The sequence below is a fragment of the Eulemur rufifrons genome, chromosome 8 (genome assembly GCF_041146395.1).
Source record: "Eulemur rufifrons isolate Redbay chromosome 8, OSU_ERuf_1, whole genome shotgun sequence".
NCBI lineage: Eukaryota > Metazoa > Chordata > Mammalia > Primates > Lemuridae > Eulemur > Eulemur rufifrons.
The window spans coordinates 78,563,107-78,577,336 of record NC_090990.1 but is presented as its reverse complement, the minus strand read 5'-3'; the positions used below and the strand labels follow the sequence as shown (position 1 = coordinate 78,577,336).

The window sequence follows — 14,230 nt, the reverse complement described above, 5'->3', positions numbered from 1 at the left end:
TAAAGTGTCTGCTTTCAAATACTTGCAAAAATGATATATATGACAATGTCAGGCAGAATAGTTCAAGTTTATTGAGCCTTCACAATAGCTGGCATGTATTTAAAATATATGTAAAATAATAATAGTCATTTGCTCTTTACTACATTAACTTATCCTTACAACAGCTCATTGAGATGTAGTTATTATTGTCCTCATTTTGCAGGAGAAAACCTGAGGCCTGATTATATTAAGTAGCCTGCCCACATTCATAAAGTTAGTACAGGACAGAGCCCAGGATTAAGATCCAGGCCTGTTTGACCCCAAAGTCCACACACTTAACCCCATGCAATAAAATGAACACATGATCAAATGATCAGATTAAATTATTATCACTTCTGGAAAAAGAAAAATATATGGATAGTGGTGATTTATTAGTATCATCTAATAAGGATGGTGGTCATAGCCTTGGAAGAGACACATGTCAATCAAAATATTACTCTAAACAATGTATAATTTCATACTGAGATCAGTGCTTTGATAAAAAGAATTACAGTCTCACGTGAGCAAAAAGCAAACAGAAACAAAATAACTGTCTCAGCTAGGAGTTCAGGGAAGGCTTCCATGAGGAAGTGATGCTGCGATGAGATAGTGGCCCACTTGGCTATGGCATCAGAGACAGTGGGGATGGGGAGTATTTCAAATGGCAGGAAGTGAAAGGGAACAGAGGTGTTTGGAAAATTGAGAGAAGGAAGGCTGCAAAGGTGGGCCAGAGTTTCACTTTAATAGAAATGGAAAGCCAAGCTACAAATGGCTTTAAGGGGATGACATAATTCAATTTACATTTGTAAAGGTCATTCTCACATCATTATAGAAAATAGATCCGAGGGGCCAAGATTGGATTTAGAGGGACAGTTTAGAAAGCTATGCAGGAATCTAGGCAAGAGGTGGTTGTGGTGGCTACTTGGCCCCGGGAGTTGGTGGTGGAGATGGAATGAAGCAGATATAAGAAACCAAAATAGAGATCAAGATCGTTAGAAAGTAAAATTGAGTAGATTCAGTAATTGGTCAAGTGTAAGAGTCATAAAGGATAAATCCAGGTTTTCAGCCTTGTGCAACTGCATTGGAGTGGGGGGATGTGTGTGTGTGTGTGTGTGTGTGTGTGTGGTGGGGGGAGCTGCCTTTCCTTGAGAGGGTCCAGAAAAAGATAGAGGTTTGAAGTGGGACTGGGGGATGGGCAGATCTAGAGTTTAGTTTTGAATTTTTGTTGAATTTGTCATACCTTTGCCAGCCAAGGAAATGAAGCTAACTTAGTGATCTATTGCAGTATCTTCACTTTTAATTGAGAAAACTAAGACCCAGAGAACCATCCAAGAACATATAGACTCAGGAATGCTCAGGATCGAAAACCAGGTTTCCTTGCTTTTTCTTATCAGCATCTTTACTAATAGAAAATCAGTTCCATACTTGTGAATGTTAGCAGACAAAACTTCTTAAATATGTAATATGATTTTAAAGAAGTTTTGGAAATTTCCTTCCTTATAATAATTTAAATAAGAGTACTGAAGAATCATCATTTTGCTAATAGATACTGTTTAGTAAATATCGACTATGTGTTAAGTACTTAAATATTTCACATATGAATTCTCAGCTGCTTCAATGGTATTATCCTGACCTTTAATTAAGGCAAAGAGATAACTGATCAGCCTTTCAAAGAGTTTTTCAAAGCTAAATAATATAAAACATAATTATACTAATTTCAGAAGCCCATATTAACTTTAGATGAACTTTTCATCATCCCATTAGTTCCATATGTCTATGTACATAATTATTTCATTTCAACAAATTTTACTTCAGAAGAATTATCAGCAGTTTTTCGTCTGCCAAGTTTTCCAATAACTTATAATACCAATGAAAAAAGAAAGTAGGAATATGTGTGTATGTGTTTCATGGAATAGATGTGAAACTGCTTGATTGTTTCATTGTTGTTATTGTTGGCTAAAATTCTTGATTACATCCTTTGTATTCTAGAGCAGTGGTCAGTCAGCAAACTACAGCCCACAGACCAAATCTGGCATGCTGCCTATTTTTATAAAGAAAGTTATATTGAAACATTGACATATTCATTCATTCCTGAACTGCCAATGGCTGCTTTTGCACAAAAGGGCAAAGTTGAGTGGTTATTGCAGAGACTATAAGCCTGCAAAGCCAAAAATATTTACTATCTTCCCTTCACAGACAAAATTTGCTGACCCTATTTCTAGGACAATCAGTATCTATTAGTCCTTTATGGGGTCATGAAGCTGGTAACATTTGTTAGTAGGTTTATCATGTATCCATCTCCAAGCCCTTACCATTCTTTACTTTAAAGATCTTGGTAGCAGTGGTCAAGCTGAGGTATCTAGCTATCATCAGGCTTTGACTTATGCTTCCAATCTCTAATTCTCCTGGGAAGTGAAAGGAGAAGAAGTTTAAAACAATTTGCAAGGAAATATTTTCCTGACATAAAGTCTCATAGTATGTGTTATTATTTTGCAGATATGTAAAGTCATTTAAAAACCAGAGAGTAGGCCGGGCGCGGTGGCTCACGCCTGTAATCCTAGCACTCTGGGAGGCCGAGGTGGGTGGATCGCTCGAGGTCAGGAGTTCGAGACCAGCCTGAGCAAGAGTGAGACCCTGTCTCTACTAAAAATAGAAAGAAATTATATGGACAACTAAAATATATATATACAAAAAATTAGCCGGGCATGGTGGCGCATGCCTGTAGTCCCAGCTACTCGGGAGGCTGAGGCAGGAGGATTGCTTGAGCCCAGGAGTTTGAGGTTGCTGTGAGCTAGGCTGAAGCCACGGCACTCACTCTAGCCTGGGCAACAGAGTGAGACTCTGTCTCAAAAAAAAAAAAAAAAACCAGAGAGTAACTAAGATCTAATTGGTCTTTGAAGATATTCAGTAATGAGTCCTACTAAACAAAAAGATTTCTAATGGAGCATTTGTGAAAGTGTGCAATGTGAATATACAGTTGTATATTAAATGTTTATTTTATAAAAATGAATGTTAGGTTATAACTGTAAGTAAGGTCTGTATTTTAATTGTAATAGAATATAAAATCCAGAAAAAGAAAATTCAACAATACCTTACATACCAGTTAATATAGCAAATAATTTTCCCGGTTTGTTTAACTCATTATTTCTTAAAATATGACCCACCTGAATCAGAAGCTTCTGGAATGCATTTTAAAACTGCTAACTCCTAGGCCCCATTCTTTATTTACTAAATCAGAATCTTTAGGGGAGGGCTTAGGAGTGTGCATTTCTTAACAATGCTGGAACTTTATTTTTACGCTCACTAAGGTGTGAGAATCTCTGGTTTAGTTCAAATTCTGTCACTTATGGGATATAATCAATTGAAACAAGGGTCAATTTCTTTTATGTAAAGGGTCTCGTGTTTCAGTAGTAGCCTCAGAAAGCTATTGTTGAAATGGCAAGTATATATAGGACGCAATAATAGAAGATAAACTAGGTTAATTAAAGGGATGCTACTAAATTAGAGAGTGCCAATTGTAGAAGGTTTATTATGAATGTAATGATACTGAAGCAATGGAAAATAATTATCATTTAAATTAAGTTGTAGGTTAGCCACATTAGGGAAAGGTTAGCTGGCTATGAATTTTTATAAGGTTATGATGTTATTTTTGGATTGATTTGAGCATTGACTATAATGTCATGAAAATTTTAGAAAAATAAAATTGTCATTAATTGAGCTACGTATTATTTGGTGCATTTTCTTGAACATAACTGCATTGGAGTAGCTATTAAAATTTATACAAGATAAATTTGGATATAAATTTATATAAGCAATATTTAAGTAATTTTAACACTTTATTACATGTTTATATCTATTAAGCTCCTCAAAAGGGTGATGATAGTCACAGGGAACATAGGTTTAATTTAACTGTAATTTTTTTCTAAAATTTTAGGTCGTATGCGTGGTAAACAATTTCAAAGGAAGACAACCAGAAAATGAGCATATACACATGGATAATCTGGCACAGACGCCAATGATCAGCATCCCTCGAGTAGAAAGTCCTTTGGAAAAGGTAACATCTGTACAGGTGATTCATAATTTAAATCCTAAAACGTGATTATCTAGAGCAAGTGAATAACTATTCCTATGTGTATATATGGAGAGTGCCTGCACAGTTTTGCTGATTTACTTAAACCTCAGATTCTAATGTGGCATTTAGCAAGAATTTAGTCACTGATGAGATCACCTTAGGAAAATGCATATCACATTTACAGTATCTCTTTGTATCCCTCATTCGAAAGCTGAGTACCTATGCAAAGAATCCATTTAGTATTTTGCCATAGATTCTAAATAAAGAACATCATGCACTGGTCTCTCATGTAGGCAAAATAATAAGGTAGGTTTACTTGAAAATACATACATTTGCACAAAATATATTCCATTTCTTCCATGCTCCATTTCTATGAGAAAATACTAGGTCCTAGTACAATGCCTGGCACAGGATCAGAGCTCAATAAAATATTTGTTGAATCTCAATGTACAAAGTTCTGACAGCAGGAAAACACCAACTGTGCTCTCTTAATCAGGGAGGTATCAAGGGTCAGGCTAGGCTGAATGCAGCCAGAGCAGGCGGCACTCTGACCGGCAGGTTGAGGCCTCATTGAGCATGGCAGTGAGCACAGAAACCTGACAAAAACTTTACTTGACACTTTTGTGAACCAGATAGGATATTTGCTAAATGTTGATGCAGTTATGTGCATTGTAACTAGTTAAATGATTGCTCAGAAGGTTACTAGAAATGCTCCTCAGACCTGTTCATTTCCACATTTTGATCAATATCTTAGGTGAACAGTTCAGTTTCATGCTAATCAGGTGCTCAGAAGGTGTGAAGTTGTGAGAGATAATACACTGGATAAAAGAATAAAAATTCTTATTAGAGAGACTGCACCAAGAAACAATAATTAACTAGAAAGAAAGGAAATGTTTCATATTTGGGCTAAAGCTCAGATCAGACTTGTGACCTCGACAACACAATTATAAAGTGGGCTTTGATAGAATAGTTGGCACTCAGTAAATATTTGTTAAATGAGTGAATGGATGTATCTAGACTCAATGTCATACATTAGGAGGGACTATTGGAAGAACAAAAAAATGATTAGTGTAGCAAAAAAGAAAACTCAGGAAAGAAGCAATTGCTTCCCACAAGTATCTGAAGGACTGTTATATAACAGAGATGTGTTCTGGAGAGTGTCAGAGATCACAATTATAACAAAAGAAGGAAAATGAATGTGAGAAGATAAATAATGGCTAAAAAACTTTCTGAAAATGGAATGGCAGCCTTAAGAGAGATGAAATTTCCTTTTACTATAGAGATTCCAAAATAGCTAAACAATCAATTATCCATGATACTTAGGAGGGAATTCAAACATTCAGGTAAGGACAGAGGTACTAAATAATAATAATGATACAAATACTAATAATGGCTACCATGTAATGATCATCAGTATGTCAAGTACTGTGTTGATGGTTTATATAAATTCTGCCAAAACACATCTATGCTCTATCAGTATAATTTCAGCCCTCACAACAATTTTTAAAGCTGGGTTTCATCATAGTGGCAAAGACTGCTAATAGTCCACCATTATTCCTTCTTACCTTCTTCCCTTTAGTAATTGAATCCCCCAATTTTAGCTACACCCATGACTACCCAGCTACAGTCTGTATTTCCCAGCTTTCCTTGCATTTCGGTGTAACTATGTGGCCAAGAAGGGATAAATGTAACCTCTGGTTTATGTCTTTGAAAATTCTTGCCCTGGACATTCTCTTCCTTTTCTCACCAAATGGAAAAAGTAATGACTGGAACAACCTTGGAAGTCACTTTGTAAGATGACTGATCTACTCTGCCAGTTGAGTCTCTGGATGAGCTCATGGAACAGAGCCCATACACCCACCCTAGAGGGTTCTAACAAAGAAATGAACTACTTTCTCCTCTAAGCCATTGGATTGTTTTAATTTCTCTTCTACAGTAGCTTAGCTGATGTCCTATTACAATAAATGTCCCCATTTTATAGTTAAGAAAACTGAACTTCCATATGGTTAAGTAATTCACAAGAGTCTACATCGTTCATAAGTAGCAGAGAAAAAATATACAATATAATGTTTTGAGATTCATACCTATATGAGAAAATATGTTTTAAAAACTGAATAATACGTACAAAATTAGATCATGTTTAACTTAATAAAAAAAGATAGAAAGCAGTGGAATTTAGAAAGTGATCTGAAACATTTTGAAACATTTAGTCAGGATAACAGAGTTTTTTTCTTTTATATACCTCTGATATTAACTTTTATAATAATCACAATCTTCTGCTTTTTAACATATTTATTTGCATGAGGGTTCTTTAGTAGCTTCCTACCATTACCAAATATTCTTATATACTATTACAGCATTCTATATATTAAATGATTTCAAAATTCCTATTATTGATTTTATGTTAATAGTTCATTTTTATGCCCAATGTTAAAGTAGTAGATGGTAAACACAGAAATATTCTACTGGAATCTATAAGTTGGTAGAGTTGAGTGTTTTTTAACTTCTTTATTAATTTTTTTGTTGTTGTTCCTGGAAAACTCTTTTTTTTGCCTTCACTCTGTACTTAGGGAATGCAGATGGTTTGAACCTGATTCCATTCTCCCCTTACTCACCAAGGTGCTCTGGCACCACACCCTGCTGAGCTCCAGCTTCCTCTTTTGTCTTTCCATTCCTGTTCCCTGGCAGCACAGGCTGTTTGCCTGCTGCCCCGAACTCACACAAACCACAGGAAGATGGGGGGGCCAGGTGCTGAGAATGCATCCTGTTGGAACAGCCTTCCTGTTGGAATTCTGCTGCTGAGAGGATACGTACTGGTGCTCATCAGCCAGAAAGGAAGGCAGGCCTTCACTTAAGGGAAGCCTATAAGAGCTGTCTTCTTTTCTCTTTGTGATAAGGAATATTTGGAGTAAATATACAGCAGTCCTTGAATAACGTCATTTCATTTCATTCAACATTGATGAGAAAAAAACAAATGACTTCTGGCCAGGACCACTGTCTGCATGTTCTCCCCAGGTCTGCGTGGGTTTTCTTAGGGTACTCCAGTTTCCTCCCACATCCCAAAGCTCTGCACATTAGGTGAGCTCGTGTGTCTACATGGCCCCACTGTGAGTGAGCGTGGGTGTGGGTGTGGGAGTGAGTGCACCTTGTGATGGATGGCGTTCTGGCCAGGGTTGGTGCCTGCCTCGTCCACCGAGCTCCAGGGGTAGGCTTTGGCGGCCCACAACTCTGAACTACTATAATTGGGTAAATCTTGTGTTTTTTCATCTTTCTTAAATGTATGTATAGTAACATTTATTTCAATGTTTAGTATTTGAAGTGTTTTGGTCTTTATTTAGAAGTTTGATGACAGTTTTTCTGACCAGGAATGGGTAGTAGGATCTTAACTCTTGTTTACATCAATTAGCCTATGGTAAAATCAGTTTCATTATATGTCATTTTGCTTAAAGTCACAGTTTCCAAGACCCCATCAATGGCATTAAGTGAGGATTTACTGTGTTGCTTTCATCATAGTTCATATTAGTAAACAAGTAAATGAAAAATTCTTGCCAGTACTTTGATCTTCATAATTGATAGTTGGAGAGTGACCTTAGATCCCCAAAGCTGGCCTCCCGAGGAGTGTAAGGGTTGCAGGCATACCCAATAGTTTTAACATTATTATGCCAAACTATCATTTTCTGGTTGTCACTTTTGTATGGAGAAGGTAGAGGATTTCTTTTAGAAGTTAATGTACTTTTATAACCTTTTATGTTCAAAGTACATGTTTGATAAACTATAAGCTACAGAGTAATTATAGCATGCAAGCATTCTTTATTTTTATGCCAGCAATTTATCCCCTAATTACAGAGAGTTTGTCATATAGTTAATTACCATAGTTTATTAGGAAAAGTCATGATTTTTCTGAAAGCTAAGTAAATTTGAACATTCATTACATTTGGTTTTTGAAAAGAATTAGTCATGTGTGGAAACTGGATCATTGTATCCCAATGTCCACTAAATTCCTTATAGCTGTTTGTCACATCAAATCATGAAAAGCCTGAATGTACATCAGTAGTGAATTGCTGACTCAATCGTGGCACATTTGTACAATGAGATCCAGTACATTATATGTGGTGCTTCTGCTCACAGGTCCTGGAGGCAGACTGGCTGGGAATTTTGGGTAATTTTCACCTTAGGCAACTCTTAAGCGCTTGGTGACTCAGTTTTCTCTTCCATAAATTGATCATTATGAGGGTTCAATAAGCTAATAGTGAAGCACTTAGAATAATGTCTGGCACCTATGAAACCCTAAACAATTGCCAACTATAATTATTATTACCATTTAACAGTTAAAATAGATGAGGTAGATCAAGATGTGGAAATTTTTCCAATATATATTATAAAGTTTTTTAAAAAAACTTTATATAGATATATAAAATGTATATGTATATGTATAATGAAACCAGTTATTCAAAATACCACACAAGCTATTTATCTTTAGGAGGCTAGAAAGGCGCATGTGGATGAGAGAGAGAAACAGACAAGCCAGAGCAATACTTAAACCAAGGAGGCAATTGAGATAGGGCACCAAGATTTTATCTGCATTCCTGATTCATTCTTCCTTCCTTTGCTTTTTTTTCTTTCTCTCTCTCTCTTTTCTTTCCATCATGAAATACTATACTATGCATGATTAATTTTATAACTAAGAAAACTACAATTTTAAGAAATATTTAATTTTCTTAAGCTGTTCTCTAACGTGGTTCTAATGCTTCCTCATTTTATTGACAAATAATGTGTTCAGATTGACCAAAGTCCCTTGGATAAATTCCACCAGGATAATCTAAATCCTTGTGCTCCTTTCTTACGACTCACATGATCTATCTGAAAGTGTTTGATTTATTTTTCTCTACCAAATTGGGTATGGGAATCTGGGTGGTAGCTCCCATACCTTCATGCCCAGGGTCCAGCTTTCCCCGGTACCTCCAGCCATCCCTACTTTAGGTCGTATGGGCCCCGCGGCACTGCACGTGAGCTGTGTGCAGGTGCCTCTCATGTACAGGATCCGCAAAGCTCCCACCCACCCAACTACCCGGGGAGCCAAATCTCTTCTTCGTAGGTCACACCACCCTTCCTCTCAAACTCATGATTTTCTGGCTCTTGCCTTCAAGGGCCCATGCATCTCAAACAAAAGCTTCAGTGTTGCTGGCTTCAGGATGTCTCCAAAAACGCAAAGACCCTATTAATCACCCCGAGGAGTCTAAGAAACAAATGTCTGACTCTCCTTCTAGGAAGTGGGGATGGAGGCATTTACATTTCTTTATCTTTAACCTCCTATATTAACAAAAATAAAGTAGGAATTAGTATCTTTATAGCTGTATCACCAAGAGTAAGAACTAGATAGAGTAAAATTTTGGCATTTCAACTAGATACAGTATAAATAAATCTATTTTGAGGGAATCCTCCAAAGGACAGTTAAATTCTTTTTTTTTTGCTATTCAAGAAGTACTATATTGTAGGTGTAGCTAAAAATCCTATAGAGTCCCACTAATACCCCAAAATTTCAAAGAGTGAAGATGAGGGACTGGAGCAGTGTCTAAGAGAGTGAGGAGCCCATTCCAGTTAGAGCACACTGCAGCCCCTGGGACCATTTTGAGACACAGTCAGCAAACAGGCAAATGCTCACCCAGAGAAGCCTTCAGACAAGAAGCTATCCTCAAATCAGGCTTTTCATTAATATGGGTTCCTGCCAGATGAAGGAACCCTTTTCTAAACTGAATGGGTACCCTACAGTTGGAGAGGGAGTTACCTTCATTCAAAAAACAAAACCAAAAACTGTCTCCAAGGACTGCATCATCCCCCTGGAGTAGAAGTTAAACTAAAGAAAACAGCAATCTTTTTGGATTTCAACAAACAGAGGAATGAAACTGTATAGAAACAAAGTGACCTTCCTGGAAATGCCCATGGTCTCAGCTTCTTCTCACAGTACACTCAGGCTGGTAAATCTGTCTATATGATGATACAAAACTACATCCTCCACTCAAGATCTAAGTAGAGGATTCCCTAACTATTCATGGGTATAGTTAAGAGATCGTTGGTGAATTCTCTCCCACTCATTTTAGGAAAATGAACTGAGCTAAATCTATCCTGTTTCAAGCATGAATAATCAGATTTTAAAGAACTTAATCAGATTTTAAAGAACTTAATTTCTTTAAGAATTTTAAAGAACTTTAATCAGATTTTAAAGAACTTAAATTCTTTAAAATGATTTCTTGACACAGAAGAGAGGGAAAGACATATTTCAAGAGATAGCGCATTTTTGTTAAAGATCAACTATAAGAAATTTAATTAACTTTATTGTAGATAGCATCTCCTTTCCACAGTCAAGGAAATTAAAGAAAACATGTGAAATGAGAGATGAAAGATAGTTGACACAACCAAGAAAGTAATGTAAGAAAACAGATAATGGCATGGTAGGACTGGAACCAACACTGGAAACCAAAAAGAACTAAATCCACACTGGAGAAAGTCAAATCAGCTATGTTACTGACAGGTTTTGTAATGAAAGAATAAAAGAATGAAATTGATGCCAGAGGAAAGATAATAGATACGGAGGACATGCCACAGAGACCTAGCATATGAATCATCATATGTCCCGAAGAAGAGGACAAATGGAGCAATAGCAAAATTCAGAGAGATTCTTTAAGGGAAAACTTCTTCTAAATAAATACTTGAATCTTTAAGCTAGAAGAGTTAACTGGATACAAAGTAAAAATTGAAATATGTACCAAAAAGTAGATATTTCTCAGTGGAAGATTTGAATTTCAAAACTGAAGAAAGAATACTATAAATTCTGTGGTATTTTATAGTATTGTTCCCAATTATTATCTACCTCCTTCCTTAGGCAGAATATCCTTCCTGCTCAAGAACTTTGAAGTTGGTCAATAACATATGAATTGACCTGATATATTCCTCATCAATCAGAAACTGGTGGAGCCATCATGAGTTTCTGCCGGCTTTATTGCTCCTACGCTTTCTTGCAGGAGAAGGCCATTTTCTAGATAAATACTATTCCCCCGGCCTTGACACCAGAATAGAAAGGCAGAGGAAACAGACCCTCATCCGACATGTATCCTAGAGCAGACCCATAGCACCTGGCCACCAACATGTAGTATGAGGGAGAAATAGGTATTTATTGTTGGAAGCCACTGAGCTTTTGAGGTTGTTATACAGTATATCTAGTGAAAACTGATATAAACACCAAGGCAGAAAAAGTAGTTTACCTACCCAATACTGATAGTATGCTGGCCTAAGACTTGTACCTTCGTAATACGAGATGCAAGATATATCCTAGATGAAGTAATGTCTTCAGAGTTTTCAAGGAATAAATTTGTGACATGAGAATTCTATTCCCACCCAAAAAGTAATTTAAGTATTCAAATAACCACAAAAAAATCAACTATACAAGAATTCAAGAATTGTACTACTTATGAAAAGGTACCAGAAATGTTTACTAACTGAGTAATATACCAATATCCAGAAATCAAATTAGGAAAACCATGACATAAAACAATTGGCAGAAAGCATAGAAATCATTTAAATATAAAGCTAATTAGAATTAACTGCAATAAAATACAGTAACAGAAACAGTGCAAAATTATAAATTTTATTTAAAGAAATATTTAACCAAAGAAAATAATGTAAAATGACAAAATGAGATAGAAACCCTACATAATACCTAGGATTTGGAGTTGGTAAAAGTGTAGAGGTATGAAGTTTGTCAGATTTCGTATAGGAGGGACTCAGTGTCACTGCTTCATTCTTAGAATTGCTAACTAGAGAAATGTTCAAGCATTTTGAAAAATAAAGTTTACCAAGAGTAGTTTAAAACAGTTTACAAAAGGTCGATAGCAAAGTATAAAATACAAACAACACACATGTCAAAGTGTTGATGTCTATAACATTTAAAACATCCTAATTGAAAACTGGATAAAGCCCATAAGTGGACAAATCATTAGAGATCAAATACAATTGGGAAATAAATACATGGAAAAAGTCTCTGTCACTTTGGATTAAATTTCCTGAAGGGTCTTTTATGCAATATTGAGAAGTTGATTCTCACCTGGTAAGAAATTGGGAGCCATTAAAGAGTTTATGGAAGGAAATGGCATGTTCAGAAAGGAGAATAAATTAGAGTAACACAGAACAATAACAAAAAAATCTGTGAGGCTACTGTAGAAATCCAGTTGAATGCTGTTGATGACGTTTACTAGATCTCAATAAAGCCACGTCATGCCATTTTGACTGGCCAAGTATCACTTGGAAAAGTCTCTTTCACTTCGGTGCTGATTCCTAGCTATCCCCATGATTTACAGTAGAAAAAGGCTGCTAGACATGGTGTCACTAAGAAAATCATTTCTCTCCCCATTGCCAAAGAACCTGCTGATCCTTTCTCTATGGCATCTCCCTATCCGTTCTTCAGAGACTTCTCTTGCTCATAATTAATGGGTACCGTGTACATTGGCCTTCCTTCCAGATGATCCTCTCAGGTCAAACTTCATTCATCCCAGCAGCAAAGCACTGAGCTCTTTTATTCTTTCCTCATTCTTGACCCTGCTTGTTCTCACTCTAAGGCCCAGTACCGACATTGAGACCGGCATAGGTAAGCGCATGGAAATAATGTACGCAATATTTATTTTGATTGATGTCTTACAGAAAATCTGAGAAAAGGGGCACTTTATCTGGCAAAGGAACAAAATTATTTAAATATAAATTAAGGATAGATAGAATTTTGTCGAAAATGGAATATTTCAAATAGATCTAAGGGGAATTAATATTCACATAGTTTGATTAAGGCAGTTACAATAGGCCACTATAGCCACTCGTGGCTAATTTGGGATAACTTTGACAGCTAAAGCGAATAGAGCCAGATGTAGAAAAGGCTTTCTGAGAAAATAATTTTCTTCCATCTAAACCCAGGCATTATTTTCTCTTAGGCTGTTGTGATCTTAATCAGTTGAACCAAAGGGAATTCCCTCTTGCCAACAAGAAAGGGAAAGTAATGATAGGAATAGTTTATAAGATTCCAGTTTTATATCTGGGGTAAGGAGCTTTTCACTAGCCTGTACTACCCAACAAAGCTCAGAATGTAAAAGCCCATGCTTCATGCCAGAAGCATCAGCTGAATGAAAGTGGTAAGTGGTGATGACAGTTCCAAAAATCTAGAAATATCATAATGAATATGTGCTATTATAGATGAAAATCTCCAGGGCAACTGCAAAGAAAAATTATATGGATAGGACAGTTCTAAGAGAACTCACAGTGACCCAGGGAAGCATAAGCATTGACCTTTATATTGACACTTAAAGATTATAGGATTACAGGGGTCAAGATAAAGCATGAACTGAAATTTAGTCAGAGTGGTGGCTGGACGGAGAGCTCAGCTTTTGCAACTAGAAATCCTGGGTTTGAAGCCTGGTTCAGCTGCATAATAACTAGGTGGCATTGGACAAATCACTTTTCCTCTCCTTACCTGAAAAACTGATACAGTGATGGTTCCCCTGTAGGGTTATCGTTGGAAGTAACAGTTCACAGATCAACTTCTTGGCACCTAGTGGGTGCTTCACACATATTGTAATAGTTCTCTCCTGCAATAATAATTCTCTTAATGGGATTTTTAAAAAAATTTCAGACCAGTATAACCCTATACAAATATTTCATGGATTTGAAAGTTTATACAGATTGTGTATTTCATACATAACACATGTGGCAGAAAATATTATAGCATCAAATGTGGCATACTTTTGTGTCGTAGCAACAGCAAAACAATCCTGTGGTTTCTTGCCAAGACAAATATGATTATATATTACCCTGCATCCTGTAATAAATTCCTTTGAGGTTTCAGAATGTTGTGTGTGAATAACTCTGGCAATCTATTTAAGATTCAGTTGCTTTTCTATAATGCAAATCTTTGTTTTACAGAGCTGCTGAACTGTAATATAAATGTTATATAGGACCTTGTCAAAACAACCTTATTAGTGATTAGATATTGGAATAGTTAGTGGAACTAAATATATTCATATTTTAGGCATTTTTCCTTAATCTAAGCTTTGAACATTTACAAAAAATATTTGAAGTAAATCAATGTTTACAAGCCGTACTCTG

At 36.2% G+C, this 14,230-nt stretch overlaps 1 protein-coding gene across 2 annotated transcripts in view; it reads left to right on the top strand.

The window, feature by feature from the left end:
- The window catches only part of PLPPR5 (phospholipid phosphatase related 5), a 112,767-nt gene that overhangs the window by 85,906 nt on the left and 12,631 nt on the right, over nucleotides 1-14,230 (top strand). The window contains exon 5 of one of the 2 annotated variants that reach the window (XM_069478269.1): nucleotides 3,953-4,072. In XM_069478269.1, the coding sequence (XP_069334370.1) occupies nucleotides 3,953-4,072 (120 nt within the window). Of the gene's footprint in view, nucleotides 1-3,952; nucleotides 4,088-14,230 lie in introns of both variants that reach the window. The other variant, XM_069478268.1, reaches the window with a different exon arrangement.